Here is a 15,318-nt window from a genome sequence, read left to right as displayed (position 1 = left end):
GCCGCATCCCCGGGATGCCCAGACTCAGTTCCCGTGGCACCGGGCAAGTGAAGCACACGGGACCGCTCACGAGTCCCTCTCCCGTGGGGATGCTGCCGAGGGGGGAACCTGGGCCCCTCTTCCAGGCCGGGGGTCGGGGGGTCCCGGTCCCCGCTCCCGAGGGTCCGGACCCCCCGCCCCCCTCGGGCCGTCAGCGGGGCGGGCTCCGCCTGCAACTCAAACCGCCGTCCTCCCGCTCAGCCAATAGGCGGCGCGACCGCCCGACGCCAACCAATGAGAACGCGGGATCTCCCGCCACCAACCAATAGGAGCGCGGGGGCCGGAGCAGCGAGTAACGCTCGGGCACGGCGGCGATGGCCCCGGAGCGAGGCGACCGGTCGCTCCCCGCCGGTACCGAGGGTCTTCCCCGGGTTTTCTTGCAGAGCCTGCGGACTCTTTTCGATATCCTGGATGACCGGCGGCGGGGCTACGTGCACCTGCGGGAGATCGAGTCCCGCTGGAGGGGAGCGGAAGCCCGGGAGTTGCCCGCCGGGGTGATGGAGGGGCTGCGGCGGGCGGCACCGGCCAGCGGGTACCTCACCTTCGAGCGCTTCGTCCTGGGGCTGCGCTCTGCCCTGCCCGGGGCTGAGCCCCCGCCGGAGAGCGGCGGCCGGCGGAGCGCGGAGAAGCCGCCGAGCCCGCGCGGTGCCGAGGAGAGGCGCGGGAAGAGCAGCGGGCAGCGGGAACCGGGGCACGGCCAGCCCCGCGGCCGAGGTGAGCCGGCGGGGCCGGGCTGCGAGCGCCGCCGGCGGGGCAGGACCCTGCCCGGCTCGGTACCGGCCGCCCCCTGGTGCGCGCCGCCCCCCCGGTAAGGGCAGCCCCCCGGTACCGGCCGTCCCCCCGGTGCGGGCAGCACCAGCGCCGGAGACCGGAGTTGGGCAGGGCGGGTCGGGACCCTGCGGCCTGCTCCAGCCCTGGGGCAGCGCAGCCCTGGGCCCTCCTCAGCAAGGTGTAAAAGCAGCAGGCCGGGTGTAAACCCCGCCGGAGTTAGTGCTGGTTGTAACTCCGGCTGTGGGGGACTTCGATCCGAGGCACGGGTGAAGCGGGGCGGCGAGTGCGCTGCTCCGCTCTCCGGCTCCCCTTTGCGCTTCCCTTCGCGTCTCCCCTCGCGTGGGTGCTTGTCCGTTTATAGCGGTGACGAGAAGAATTAAGGGCTTTACCGGAATGTGTCCGTGGTTGTCCCCTGGCGCAAAGTGACCTTCCCGGGGGGAATGCGGCTGGGCGTCTCGGGGAGTCGCTGGGCCCGGGGCTCTCCGAGAACCGAGTGGCTTTGCCGGAGCGAGAGCTGCGGTCGCGGAGCAGCCCAGTGCTCGGGGGCCCTCCGAAAGGCTTGGTTCATGATTCCGTCCATGTTTTGGACAAAAAACCCAGAAAAACCTGATCCAACTTTTTTGTTTGGATAATTCTGCAGCACTATTTACAATAATAAATATTGAAGCAATAATTCAGCGGGGAAGCGGCCCCAGGGAGATGTGCTTGGAGGCCTCCGGGCGCTGCCCAGGTGGGGAGGCCGGGGCTCCCCCACAGGGCTCCCGGCAGGTCCCTGCGGACTCTGCCCCTTCCTCGGGGCCGGGGTCCCCGTGCTGGGTCTGCCAGGGCCCCCCACCTGCGGGTGGCATGCCGACCTTGGCGAGGGGGAGACTCTTCACTGGCATCTTCATTTGCTGCTGGTCGGTAGGAGACGTCAGAAGGAAACCAGGCTTCTGGACTTGTCTGGTGTAGGTAATAATTCTTTATCTGGATTTGTGAGGCACTTTGAGATCTACGGACACAAAGGTCTGTGTGAAGAGCGGGTGTTTGTTATTGCAACACTGGGGCGCGATGGCTTCCTCTGCCTCGGGAAAGCTGTCTGGGCTGGTTTGCCTTCCCTTCCCACCCGCTCCCTCCCCGTCCCGTCTTCTCTTGGGTGGAGAAGAAACTTTAACCGTGGCTGAGGTTCTCTGCTTTCCATTTTGCCTCCAGACTAATCTCTGGAGTTTCATCTAGGGGAATATTATTAAGCAGGCTGGCTCTTCTATCATCAAGAGTGTAAATCTGGAAAAACCTGAAAAAAAATCCTCCTTGGTAAATAAAGAGCAAATTGAAAGCTCTGCCCTGGGAAGGAGTGAACAGACGACTACAGCAGCTTTCTGACTGCTGAGGATCTTTCCATCATAGGCTGATGTGCTGATGTCCTGAGCCTGTGGGCAGGGTTAGTGCCTCAGCCCTTGCTGCCAGCTTCCCGCAGTGCAGGGCTGTGTGCTGGCAACAGGCCTGAATTTCAGGTTGATTCAGCGGCTTAGCGAACATCATAACTCAGAGTTATTCTGTCTCTTTTAGCTCCAGATCCTGCCCAGCTGCCCAGCACTCCCTTCCACCACGGAGGGTTTCCCAGGGCGTGGTTGAACATAGATGCTCTCCTCAACTGCTGCGAGGGAGTTGGGCACTGCCGTGGCAGGACACGGCTCTTTCTCGCTGCGGAGAAATGTGCTGGGTGCTGAGAGCTGCCTGTGGGTCCGGGAAGCCCTGTCTCCGTTAAGATTGTATCGTTTGGGCTTGAGGCTGCTCTGAGCCTCCAGCTGCACCAGGCAGCTTCTGTGAGAACCCAGCCACGTGCAGCGAGGTGGTGTATCAGCACTCATCAGCTGCAAAGAGCCTGAGGAAGCTCTGCCTGTCTGCGCCGTCGGGGAAGGAGGTGCTCACAGGATGCCACCCGAGCTCTGCTCTCTGCTCCAGGGAACCTCTGCATGCGCCAGAGGTGATCTGGATGCAAACCACGGCAAGATGGCAGAGGCTGGGGCCAGATCGTCCTCCTGGCACGTCCAGGGGTGGAGTGAGCCAGCAGGATGGCGATTCTGTCCCCTCTTCCCCGCTAACCTCCGTTAGCCTATGGGCAGAAGGGAAGAAGTCCCTGCTCAGAGCCAGCTCCCAGCTTCTCAGAAGCTCTCATCAGCCCGGCGGTGCTGGAGCAGCCTGTGAGCCGCTGCTGGGTGTCAGCCACGGTCTCTGGGGAGCCAACAGCACCTGCTGGGCACAAGGACGGTGAGGCTGAGATTGGAGATGTCACCGTGATGGCTTCCCTACCAGTGGTGCATAGGTGGCCCATCACAGCAGCATCCGAGCATCTTGGTGTTGGGGGTCTTTACCCTTGTGGTTCCCCTGAGAGCTGAGACCTGGGGAAGTTAAGACACTTGGGAGGTCTGGGGTGGCCCTGGGCTCTGCCTCCTCCCCGGTGCAGTGCTTGCCTTTGCCACCGGGGTGGCCTGGCTCTACCGGCTGCCTGGAGAGCTGGGGGCCCCGGCGGGAGGGAGGGGTGCTTTGTTGGGGGCCCCGGCGGGAGGGAGGGGTGCTTTGTCGGTAGCTGTTATTGTCTGGGCCGCGGCCAGGGACAGGTATGAAAATGTGTAAAACGGCCCCGAGGTGTCTGCTCCAGCCCCGAGGTGTCTGTTCCGGCCATGAGGTGTTGCTCCAGCCATGAGGTGTCTGCTCGGTCCTGGGCACTTGCTCTGGCTGGTGAACGCTGGGCTCGTGCCCTGCAGGGGCAGAGAGGCTTTGGAAGGGAGGAGGCCATCGCACATCTCACGGCAGGATCTCCTCCACCCCTGGTGAGCTGGTCCTGCTCTTTGCCCAAGAAGAACTGATCCCAGCTCACTAGCAGGGATCCTGTTTTAGCCGCTGTCAGCGCAGGCACACAGAGCTCAGTTGTTTGACCAGGGAGCGCCTTCTTATCACGGGTTCAGCTCAGCTCAGCCTGGCGCTTCCAAGTACCAGCAGCAAAAACCTTTTTAACATGTTTCTACCCTGCAGCTCTTCCCCGAGGTGCTTCTGGCTTTGCTTTGGGATTCTGCCTATTGAAGCTACCCTTGGGCTTGGGGCTGTTCCGCAGCTTCCCAAGCAGGACGTGCTGCAGGTCTGCTAGGAGAACATGTGCGTGGTTGCACCAGTCTTGCTGGGTTCCTCCCGGCTAGATATGGGTGTATGAAACCAAAGCCAGTTGGCAAAACAAATGAATGGGCGATATCAAAGTTTATAACTTTGTTTTATAAACTGTGTTTATTGATGTGCTGGAGACCTGTCTACACCGGTGCTCTTGCTGGTAGGAGAAGTGGGTGCCATGATGGACCAGGAAGAGGATTTTTCCTGTGCTGCGGTGGCTTCTTTCCCCAGGGACACGAAGTGACAGGCTGAGCAAGGTGCTTGTGCAGTGCTGCCTGCTGCCCCCTGAGCCTGAGCCCAGCTCCTGCTGCTGAACGGGTGCAAACGTGGCAGCGCAGGCAGCCCCAATACCGTGCAACTCTCCTCGACCTCCTTGCCTTCAAGGTGAAGGGTGGCTCCTGTGGCCATGGCTGCCCTCTCCTGCCCCGTCTCCCTCTTCCATCGTGTCCCTGTGCTCGGCTGAGGAGGCTCGTGGAGCAGCGGGCAGCGATGTGCCAGCCCAGGCAATGCTACGTGGCCCGTCCCGGCGCTCGCAGCCCTTCATGCCCGCATGGCGGAGAACGTGCTAGACCTGCTCCAGGCAGTGCTGGTGCCTGGGAGCCGGCGTGTGCCCAGCTGTGGGAGAAGGATGTGGCGATGGGTGGGGGTGCCTGGGAGATGGGTGAGGAGCAGTCCTGAGGAGATGTTTTTCCCATCTGCCTTAGCTTGCCTGCCTCCATGCTGCTCTGGTTTGAAAGCCAAGTTGGGAAAGAAACTCTCGAGGAAGGCTGTGTGCAGAGAGCGGGGTGAGCTGCCAGAGCGAGGGGGTGAGCGCGAGGCAGGGTCTGCTGGGGACTCGGCAGGGGACCGGGGAGGTGCAGCAGGCTTGCTGCCCGGGCACGGCTGGGGAGGGTGCTGGCTGCACCCTCGGCTGCCCGGTGCTGCGGTTCGGGGCGGCAGGGCGGTGCTCTGCCAGCTCGGCCAGAAGTGGGGATCTGAGCTGGCTTGGCCATGGCCGCAGGGCTGCGTTTCTGGCGAGTTCGCCAGGGCGGGCGGTGTGGAGCTTGTACTGACTCTACCGCAGGTGCCCAGCCAATACCTGCTTCGGTGCACAGGCAGGAGGTGCCTGATCCAGCCTAAAACCTGCCAGTATGAACTTAATCTGCAAAAATAGGTTATGCATGGATTTGTACCAGCGTCATGCGTTTGTCGTAGATCAATCGTTTGCAAGATAGGATGTTGGGATTTTAATAACATTTTGGAAAACCTACAGCCTGATTTACTCTATGCTTAGACCAGAGGCACGGGGTCTTGGGGGGGACACCTGCACGGCCAAGCCCATCACCAAGCAGGAGCTGCCTTCAGGAGGAGTCGGGTTCCTGGCAGAGCCTGTGCCACCTAAGTGGGAGCCAGGGGTGCCATGAGGACAGGCCGAGGGTAGGCAGTATCACCAACGGTTTAATTGCCTGTGCTGGGACTGAAACAGCATTGCCTGGAAGCTGCCTGCTTTTTGCAGAAGATGACCACTGAGGTCTGTTGCCAGCCTGGCGCAGCCAAGTCAGTCATTGCTGAAGCCTGCCCTGCCCATACGAAGATGCGAGCAGGGGCTCGGGCTGGTGCTTTGCTCAGCTGCTCCCTGCCACATCCGTTTGCCAGACCACCCTGCAGACAGTCCCATCGAAGTGGCCGTGGGGAGGTTTTCGTTGCAAGTGGCTGGTGGCCTCATGCTTTTCTCTGTTACAGGTGGTGATGCTAAGGCTGCTGGTCAGTCCCAGGGAGATGGCAGCCATCCAGGGGCTGGGGACACTCGGAGGAATCAGAGGGGACGTGCAGAACACCGGAGACACACCATCACCAACGGTGTGGACTTCAGCATGGTAAGGGGACAGCCCTGTCGTGGGCTCCAGCGAAGGGGCCCGGGGTTGCAGGGGTCCCCCACCGCTGATGCCAGCTCTCTTTGGGCTGTGGCTCCCTCCTGCCCACGCTGCACGTGTGAGCCGTGGGGCGTTGGGCAGACCCTGGTATTTCGGATACAAAGCTCTGTTGATGTACGTGGAGGTCCTGCCATTGCTTCCAAGGAGCTTTCTGTCCCGAATCGTGCCAGACAGGGAGGAGGCACCTGTTCCCCTGCCCTCCCCCAGGGCAGGGTCGGCCCACGGAGCCAGCATTGGGCTGCACGGGTGCCTTACCCGGGGGTGAAAACCTGGGCAGGGAAAGGCAAACGTGTAGGTGTAGGAGCAGGTGGGTCTCTGGGCCTTTCAAGCATGCCAGCGAAGGTCAGGTACGCTCTGCGCTGGCGCACGGTGGTGCTGGGTTCTTTTCCCTGCCAGATGTTCTCTGCAGATCGGGGCTCAAGCACACTGATCCTCCTAGCTCCCGAGAGACTTTTTGCCAGTAATGCAGAGAAATCAGCATTGAATTTAGCCAGGCAGCCCAGGATGCAGGGATCTTCTCCCTTCTCTCCACCCCTGAGTGGAGAGGCTTGGATCAGATTGCCTGGATGAAGGGATCTGCACTGCTCCCAAGTGGGATAGAGGAGCTGCCTGGGCATGTTGCCCACAAGCTCAAGCTAAATTTTCCTGGGAAGAGAGGCAGGACCCAGCCTGCAGGATGAGTGATCGGCCAGAGCTCGTCTCGCCAATGTCAGAGCTGCTGCGGAGGCTGTGACTGTCACCTCTGCGCTTCCACCCCTCGCACCCTAGTGTCACCCTGCTCTCCGAGCCCAGCGGGGCTGACCGGCAGCATGAGCAGTGTCCATTACAGCCTGGTGCTGGCCTCAGGGGACATAACGTGCTCTGACGCCTGGCCTGGGGAGCGGGGGTTTATGCACACATGGTTTGCTGGGCTTGCGGCCATGCAAGGGGTTGTGGTTCTCTTGGGCTGAGGGGGTCTCTGCTGAGAGGAGCTGGCAAGGAGTAATAAAGGGAGATGTGTGCATCTGGGGATGGGGGTCTCTGATATTCAGGGGTTTGGTGGCTGGGAGTTGCTGCTTCGGGGAGGGGAAGGTCCCTCCTTCCCTGGCAAGGCTCTTCCTTCTGAGTGCAGCTCCAGGCTGGAGCCCATCACTGCCATGAGCTCAAGGTCCTGCCCAGGACTGGCGAGGAGGGGCTGGTGGCCAGCGCGCCTCGCCGACAGCTGGGGTCTGTTCCCAGCTCTGCCACAAGCGCTCTCACTCTGGGCTTACGTTGCCCTTGCCTCTGTTTCCCCAAGTTGTTGTGGGGGCAGTGGGAGGGAGGTCCTCTGCCTTGCTTCCCGCTTCCCCACGTACCTGAGTGCCGCGCTGCCCTTAGCGTGCTCCTTCCCCTGGACAAGGGGTGCCTGTCCCTGTCCCGTGGGTGAGGAGCCTTCCCTGGCAGGAGCCTTTGGGTGCTATTCCCACTTCTGAGCATACAGACACAGCTGGAGCAGGTTTGAGTCCTGCAAGAATCGAATCCCTGTGCAGGGTGGTGCTGTCACCTCCCCCCTGATGCTGGGAAGATGTTGGGCCTCCGCAGCGACAAGGCACTCGCCTGTGATTAGGCTAATTTGCCTAAAGGCCGTGGTGGATGGGAGTACTGGTATCATAGCATCACAGAATGCTTTGGGATGGAAGGGACCTTTCAACCCCCCTGCAATGAGCAGGGACATCTCCAACCAGATCAGGTTGCTCAGAGCCCCATCCAGCCTGGCCTTGAATGTTTCCAGGGATGGGGCATCTCCCACCTCTCTGGGCAACCCCTTCCAGTGTTTCACCACCCTCGTTGTGAAAAAGTTCTTCCTTATATCCAGTCTGAATCTCCTCTCTTTTAGTTTAAAGCCATTCCCCCTTGTCCTACCACTCCCTGCCCTCGTAAAAATCTCCTCTCCAGCTTTCCTGTAGGCCCCTTCCAGGTACTGGAAGGCCGCAATCAGGTCTCCCCGCAGCCTTCTCCTCTCCAGGCTGAACACCCCCAGCTCTCAGCCTGTCCTCACAGCAGAGGTGCTCCAGCCTCTGAGCATCTTCGTGGCCTCCTCTAGCCCCGCTCCAACAGCTCCATGTCCTTCCCGTGCTGAGGACCCCCGAGCTGGACGCAGGGCTCCAGGGGGTCTCCCCAGAGCGGAGCAGAGGGGCAGCATCCCCTCCCTTGGCCTGCTGGCCATCATTCTTTTGATGCAGCCCAGGAGATGCTTGGCTTTCTGGGCTGTGAGCGCACATTGCCAGCTCATGGCCAGCTTTTCATCCACCAGCACCCCCAAGTCCTTCTCGGCAGGGCTGCTCTCAATCCCCCAGCCCGTACTGATAGAAAGGATTGCCCCAACCCAGGTGCAGGACCTTGCACTTGGCCTTGTTGAACCCCATAAAGTTCACCCAGGCCCACCTCTCCAGCCTGTCCAGGTCCCTCTGGATGCCATCCCGTCCCTCAGGTGTGTCACCTGCACTGCTCAGCTTGGTGTCATCTGCAGACTTGCTGAGAGTGCACTCAATCCCGCTGTCTGTGTCACTGATGAAGATATTGAACAGCACTGGCCTCAGTATGGACCCCTGAGGGACACCAACTCATCACTGTTATCCATCTGAGCCATTGACCACTACCCTCTGGATGCGACCATCCAGCCAATTCCTTATCCAGCAAACAGTCTGCTCATCAGATCCATATCCTTCCAATTTAGGGAGAAGGATATTGTGGGGGACCGTGTCAAAGGCCTTACAGAAGTCCAGATAGATGACATCCGTAGCTCTTCCCTCATCCACTGATGCAGTCACTCCATCACAGAAGGCCACCAGCTTGGTCAGGCAGGACTTGCCCCTGGTGAAGCCGTGCTGGCTGTCCCGAATCACCTCGCTGTCCTCCATGTGCCTTAGCACAGCTTCTAGGAGCTCCTTGATCTTACTGGGCACAGAGGGGAGGCTGGCAGGTCGGGAGTTCCCAGGGTCCTTTGTACCCTTTTTAAAAATGGGTACAATATTTCCCTTTTTCCAGTCCCCGGGGACTTCACCTGCCTGCCAGGACTTCAAATATCATGGAGAGTGGCTTAGCAACTACATCAGCCAATTCCCTCAGGACCCTGAGATGCATCTCATCAGGACCCATAGACTGATGTACGTCCAGGTTCCTCAGGTGGTCACGAACCTGATCTTCTCTTACAGTGGGAGGACCTCTGCCCCCCTGTACCCATCTTGCACCCTGGGGTGCACCGGGACGGGTTCATCCTGCACAGGGCAGCGGAGGTGTGGGGGCTGTGCTGCGGCCCCAGGACCCTTTGCACCACCACAGCCGGTGTCCGCTCAGCTGGTGTTTTTCAGCCAGTCCATCATTGATCGGCCTGATTTCCCCATGGCCAGAGGGCGTAGCTGGGAGGAGACCTTCTGTGAGTGGCTGAGCGCTTAAGTTTGTAGGCGGCACAGGGTACAGCACCGTCCCCTCCCTTTGCACCCCGGGTAGCACCAGCCAAGTCCAGCGCTCTGTCTTCCTTCTGCCCCCAGAGCATCCCATCCTTAGCGAGGTGCCGTCCGTCCCTGCGCCCGCCAGAGCTGGTGATGTCCCGCTGCTCTGCGGGATTCTGCCTCTTCCTCCGGTCACCGTGCTGGCCAGCAAGGCTGGTGGGACCAGGTCAGGCCAGGCGGCCGTGGGCTGCAGCCCGAGCTGGGTGGGTGTCCTTGCCACGTACAGCACCTTCTTCATGCCCCTCAGCAACAGCCTGCGTAGCACCAAGGCTCTGCGCTTCTTCCTGTGGGTATGTCCCCTTTGGTCTGTCTGTCCATCCAAGCATGGGGGGGTGCTGTTGTGTTGCAAACAGCGTTTCCAGGAGGAGCGGGAGCAAGAGCAGCCCTGGCTTAAAGGGTAGCTGGCGTGGGGCGGTTGGGAGGCTTCACGGCTGGCAGTGGGGACAGGGAAGTGCTGGTGGCCTGAAGAAGGTCTTGGTATGGTCTTACTTGTCCCTGGGGGCGGGGATCTGTTCAGGGTCACCTCTGAGCTGAATCGTCCCCCTCCAGATGCTCTCTAAAGCAGCAAGAGAGATTCCTGAGCATCCAGCAGCTTCTGGGTGATCAAAGTTGCACTGGTGTCTGGAGGAGACTCTTCTGGAGCCCAGTCTGTGCTGTGGGCGCTGGAGGTCAGGCTGTGTTGTGCAGAGAGAGCAGCAAGGCAGGCAGCTCCCCGTGCTCTTGGCATGGAGACGGGGGGGCAGGAGCCAGGGGAGCAGGCTGGCACGGCTTGGGAGAAGGGGAGCGGGAGCCCTGGGCTCACTGGGTGAGGGCTGATGAAAGGGTCGCTGCACTGGTTGCTCTGTCCACAGGGACGTCCCCTCTTCTCTCTCCCCCTCTGTGATTGCCGGTGGCAGCGCAGTGCCGAGGGGCTGCAGGAGAAGAAGGTGGCAGCGGAGCAGGGGACCCTGTGTTCCCTGGGGCACAGTCAGCTGCTCCAACCCCGCTGTCGATGGAGGGGCCGAGCCGCCTGCCCTGCAGCAGCCTTGGCTGTGCCATGACCTGGTGCTGGGTCCTGCTCTGCCTGTCCCAGGGCACTGGTCTGGGGGCAGGAGCCCCAGGAACCCTCGTAGCAGCCCTCCAGGTTTAAAAACGTCCCCAGGTCCCTCTCCAGGTGATGCTGGTGCTTGAACCTGAAAGACTTTGAGAACAAGTCTTAGGAGGAGTGGCTGAGGGAGCTGGGGGTGCTCAGCCTGGAGAAGAGGAGGCTGAGGGGAGCCCTCATCGCTCTCTGCAACTGCCTGAAAGGAGGCTGGAGCCGGGGGGAGGTCGGTCTCTTCTCCCCAGTAACAATCGATGGGACGAGAGGGAACGGCCTCAAGCTGTGCCAGGGCGGGTTTAGGTGGGATATTAGGGAAAACTTCTTCACCGAAAGGGCTGTCAGGCCCTGGCCCAGGCTGCCGAGGGCAGGGGTTGAGTCTCCATCCCTGGAGGTATTTAAAAGACGGGCAGACGTGGTGCTCGAGGACATGGTTTAGTGGTGGGCTTGGCAGTGATAGGTTAACGGTTGGACTCGATGATCTTCAGGGTCTTTTCCAACCTTAACGATTCTATGATTCTATGACTCACAGAGACGCTCAGCAGAAAGGTGTGCTGTGCTCTGCTCAGCTCGGAGGTGCCTTGGGGGTAAAGCAGAGTGGGGAGCAGAGCAGAGTGCTGGGGAAACGGGGCTGCAGGTTTCTCCCCGGTTTCCAGTCTGCACATTTGTCTCGCTGCTTGCCGCTCACCAAAAGCCGTGTGTGTTTGTGCTGCTGGCTGATGCTCGCAGCCTTGTGGGGCTTGGGGAGCGGCTGCAGGCCCTGCTCTTGCTGCATCCCTGGATAAATACAGGGCAGAGAAACCTGCTTCTGCAGTGGGGAGCAGGAGGGTGGAGGTTGCCTGACTGTCCTTGACCTGCTTTGGTTGTTCTCCCAAAGCAGAGAACTCTTCCCCCAAAGCAGCATCAAGCAGCAGCCATCATCCCTCTCCTCCACGGCTTTTCATGGGGAGAGGTGCTGAGACCCCTGCCTGTATCCATATCCCTCTGTGCCTTGTGAAGAAAGCAGCTCCTGGGGCGTGACAAGGCCTTGGTGGGAGGGAGTGACATCTCCGTGCACTTTGTCCTGCAGCTGAAGCACATGAAGGAGCTGGAACAGGAGAAGGATTTCCTGCTGCAGGGCCTGGAGCTGGTAGAGCGTGCTCGGGAGTGGTACCACCAGCACATCCAGTTCATGCAGGAACGCCAGAGGCTCCTGGGGAAGAACAAAACCAGTGCTGTGAGTCTGGGGCTTGTTCTTGGGGTGCCCGTCTGCTTGGGAGGTTTGAAGAACTGGGCTGGGACTTGGCTGGAGCTGGCCCCACGGTAACACCCAGCCTCTTCTTCCTCCCCGTCCCCCAGGAATTCCTCCCTGAGGGCAGCCAGAGCCACCTGGGGCGCCTGCTCCCCAAGCTGCAGGAGGTGAACCGCTGCCTGGGCGACCTCCTTTCCACCGCCGGCAAGGTGAGAGCAGCAGATCAGCAGTGTGTGGTCGTTTGCATGAGCTTGGGACCTATCCTTTCTACCCCCTTACTCTGGTGGCTGGGCTGACATCGGAGCTGCCAGAGTTTCCCCGGGCTTTGGGGAGGTGACTTGGCTCCGTGGGCAAGACAGAGGATGGGGGATGACGAAGAGGACAGCACAGCTAGTCCCAAGATGGGCTGGAGGACGCTCAAGGCATTTGGGGACTAAAGGAGATCCCCCAAAAGGTGTAGCCATTGTCAAGGGAATAAGGAAACCATCCTGCTGAGGTGCTGAGTCAGCCCTTTCGGGGCTGGCTGTCCTGCCGGGCTCCTGGCAGTAAGGCTTCCCACCTCTGCCTGCCTTGCTGGAGACCCTGCGATGGCCTGTGCTGGGGTCTTAATCCTGTGCTGGGCTTCTCTCAGCTCCCCATGTGCCACAGAAACAGCTTCTGGCCTTGGAGAAAGGCTGGGGAGAGCCACGGGGAAGGAGGCTCAGTGTCCCGTCCCTTCCCTTCATCTTCTCTGCAGCCAGTGAACCCCTCCTCAGCTCTGAACAGGCTGGTCCCCGTGGTGTCCCCAGCCTCAGCAGGCTCCCAGCAAGCCATCAACATGCTGAAGGAGCAAAACCGGCTTCTCACCAAGGTGAGTGGAGGTATGGGGGGAGGAGATCCCCTTGGGGGGGCTGGGAGAGGAGGAAGGGGGGGATGGGGCTGGGGAAGGAATACGAGGCAGTGGAGAGTGTTCCTTCAGCTGGGCCAACCTTGGCCATCCCAGAGGAGGGCATGTGGGCTGCACCTGGAGACCCCCCGTCATGCAGCAGTGTCCAGCTGTTTGCTGGGTGAGGGTCTGCAGGCAGAGTGGGGGCATCCCTGCCAGAGGGAGACGACTGTGACAAATGCAGGTCACAGGAGGGTGCGGACGTGGCGGCTGGGGTCTGTGAGCAGGGCAGGGCCGGGCTCACTGCCGGGGGTCACATCCCAGCACCCGCAGCGCAGCCAATGCCAGCATTTTCCTCCTCTGAGCAGCGTTTTCCTCCTCTGTCCCGTGCAGGAGGTGACCGACAAGAGCGAACGCATCACCCAGCTGGAGCAGGAGAAATGTGCCCTGATCAAGCAGCTCTTTGAGGCTCGTGCCCACAATAACCATGAAACGAGCCAGCTGGACTCCACCTTCATCTAGCGCCCATCTCCCCACTCCCTGTCCTTGAGCTCCCCCGGGGCTTTCGTGGGACTCTTGCCCAAAACCCCTTGCACCCGTCGCTCCAGGTGTGGTATCTCGAGGTCTGGAGCTGCCGGTGGCCTCTCTGCAGGAGGAAGCTGGGAAGGCGTTTCCCCGCGCTTGCCTCGGGAGCATCCCCGCACTGCTCTGCTGCTGGGCTTTCCAGCCGTGCTGCTCTCAAGCTGCTCCTTTTCTGTCTCTAAATGGACTGCAGGGACTGTACCCCCAGCCCCGTGATCCCCAACGCGCGGGGGGAAACAGCCGCTGCCCATGCTGCCTGCGCGGGGGGCAGCTGCTCTGCCCTTGGCCTGACTTAGGCTGAATTTTGGCTGCTCTCAGAAAAAGGTGATGCGTCTTCAACACCAGCTGGCATCTCCAGGCAAGCCTGGCCGTCGAAGGGCGGCCTGTCCCCTGCTTGTCCCGCTGTTGGGAGACAAGATGGAAAATTGGATGGGGCATGCCTGGCCCCTCTCTGCTGCCTGAGTTCTGCCCGCCAGTGACGATATACTGGGCCAGAGCAGTGCCCGAGCTGGTGCTCCTCCTGGCGCAATCCCTCTCTCCAGTTTGTGGTAGTGATGCCATAGTCGCCGTTTACATGTCTGCAGGCTCCTGTAGTTAATGAGCCGTAGACCCAAGCGGGGTAGGCCGCACCTCTGAGCTGCTGTTTCAGGCTATTTGCAGATTGAGGTGGACACCCCGCCATCCCTGCGTTTGGCCTGGCCTGGCAAATGCTTCCTCCTGACTGCCAGGCTTGGGGTTTTTTCATGATGACTTTAAAAGGTGATGTCCTGCAGCATGAGGATGCGAACACAAGCCTGACTTCACAGAGGGGCTTTAGGACAAGGTTTTGTATTGAACCGAACGCAGGTGACGGAGCGGAGGCTGATGGGCTCTTTCCTTTGCACATCTCCAAGCGGGGAAATGGCAGCTTTGCCTGTCCTGGTGGTGTACGCTGGCTCCCCGGAGTGACGTCCCGAGCGTGAGCTGCACCCCTCTCCAGGTCCCTTGGGGGGGTGGTGGTGGTCTCAGTGTGGGTCCTGTTAGACTGGTGCATCGTAGGATACCTCCTCCTTCCCACCCAGCTCAGTGATGACGCTTGAGCTGAGCGATGTCTTCCACCATGGCTTGGTACTTGGTATTGATGGTACTTCCATAGGAGATCCTTGTGAATCCCCGTGTCGCGCAGGCCTGGCCCTCTGTAGCTCCAAGGCCAGGACCTTTCTTTCCAGGGTTGTTCCATGCTCTGACTCTCCTGGCCCGATGCTGTGGCACAATGCACTGAGCTGGGCAGAAGGTGCTGAGCCTGCCCTGCCGTGGGCTGGGCACCACGCAGACGAATGCCTTTCTCACTCCTGCTTTTATCTGTCCGTGCTGTCTGTCGCACCCAGCTCCAGTTTGAGGTTGATCTTGACCTGAAGCTCACTGCAAGGCATGAATCCCTGCTCTACCCTTGCGCCCGCTGCCCTGTGCCGGAGGGGATCGGCGGAGTGCCAGGGAGAGGGAGGAGCGAGGCCAGCGGTAGTCGTGTCCCCTGTCTGCCGGAGTAGGGCGTTAGTTGTCCCCTGGGCATCGGTGCCTGCCGTCTCTTCCATGATGCCACCTCTGGTGTCCAGTGCCTGTTTTGCCTGAGGTTTAATTAAAAGCGACCCTCTTTACGAGGAGGGTCACCTCTCTGTAGGGCTAATAAAGTGGGGTGAACTATTTAACTTATCCTTCTGTCTCTCTGCCTAAATCAGCCCATCTGCTGCTGCAAGCCATGAAGTTCCCGACTGTCCTGTCCCATGGGATGTGGGGTGAGCTGAGGTCGCGCAGTCACAGCCGGAGCACGAGGAGCCCGGGGGTCTCTGCTCCAGGCCGCGTTCCCGTGCCCTTTCCCGTCCCCTCTGGGCTCCCCCGTGCTCAGGGGCTGGGGACCCCCGGTCACCCCTCGCCGCTGTGAGGGGTGATGAAGCCACCTGCACTCCTTCCAGCGCTTGTAGCTCCATCTGGCTGCTCCTCCAGAAGCTGTGCTGGGGGGTCGTACTCCTCAGGCCGTGCTGGGGTAGGTCACAACCTCTCATTTCTTTTGCAGTCCCCTCCTTCAGAGCTGGCTCCCGTGGCTGTGGGCCGCCGTGGCCATGGTGCTCTGCAGTGACGCCTTGCTTCAGGGGCAGCCGGAGGGGACCTTGTGGGCAGGGCTCTCTGCAGTGCACATCCCTCTGCCCTGGGGTGCACATTCCTCTGCCCTGCAGCGCACGTCCCTCTGC

At 60.8% G+C, this 15,318-nt stretch overlaps 1 protein-coding gene across 1 annotated transcript; it reads left to right on the top strand.

Moving 5' to 3' along the window:
* Window positions 1-353: 353 nt before the first annotated feature.
* Window positions 354-13,033, top strand: SAPCD2 (suppressor APC domain containing 2; the record flags this gene model as incomplete). Its single annotated transcript, XM_082327358.1, has 6 exons — window positions 354-753; window positions 5,677-5,810; window positions 11,485-11,631; window positions 11,754-11,855; window positions 12,383-12,496; window positions 12,905-13,033. The coding sequence occupies 6 exons, from the start codon at window positions 354-356 to the stop codon at window positions 13,031-13,033; spliced, it is 1,026 nt and encodes a 341-aa protein (XP_082183484.1).
* Window positions 13,034-15,318: the final 2,285 nt, after the last annotated feature.

The sequence above is a fragment of the Platalea leucorodia genome (genome assembly GCF_965183815.1).
Source record: "Platalea leucorodia genome assembly, chromosome: 15".
Classification (NCBI taxonomy): Eukaryota; Metazoa; Chordata; class Aves; order Pelecaniformes; family Threskiornithidae; genus Platalea; species Platalea leucorodia.
This window is presented reverse-complemented; position numbering and strand designations above follow the sequence as displayed.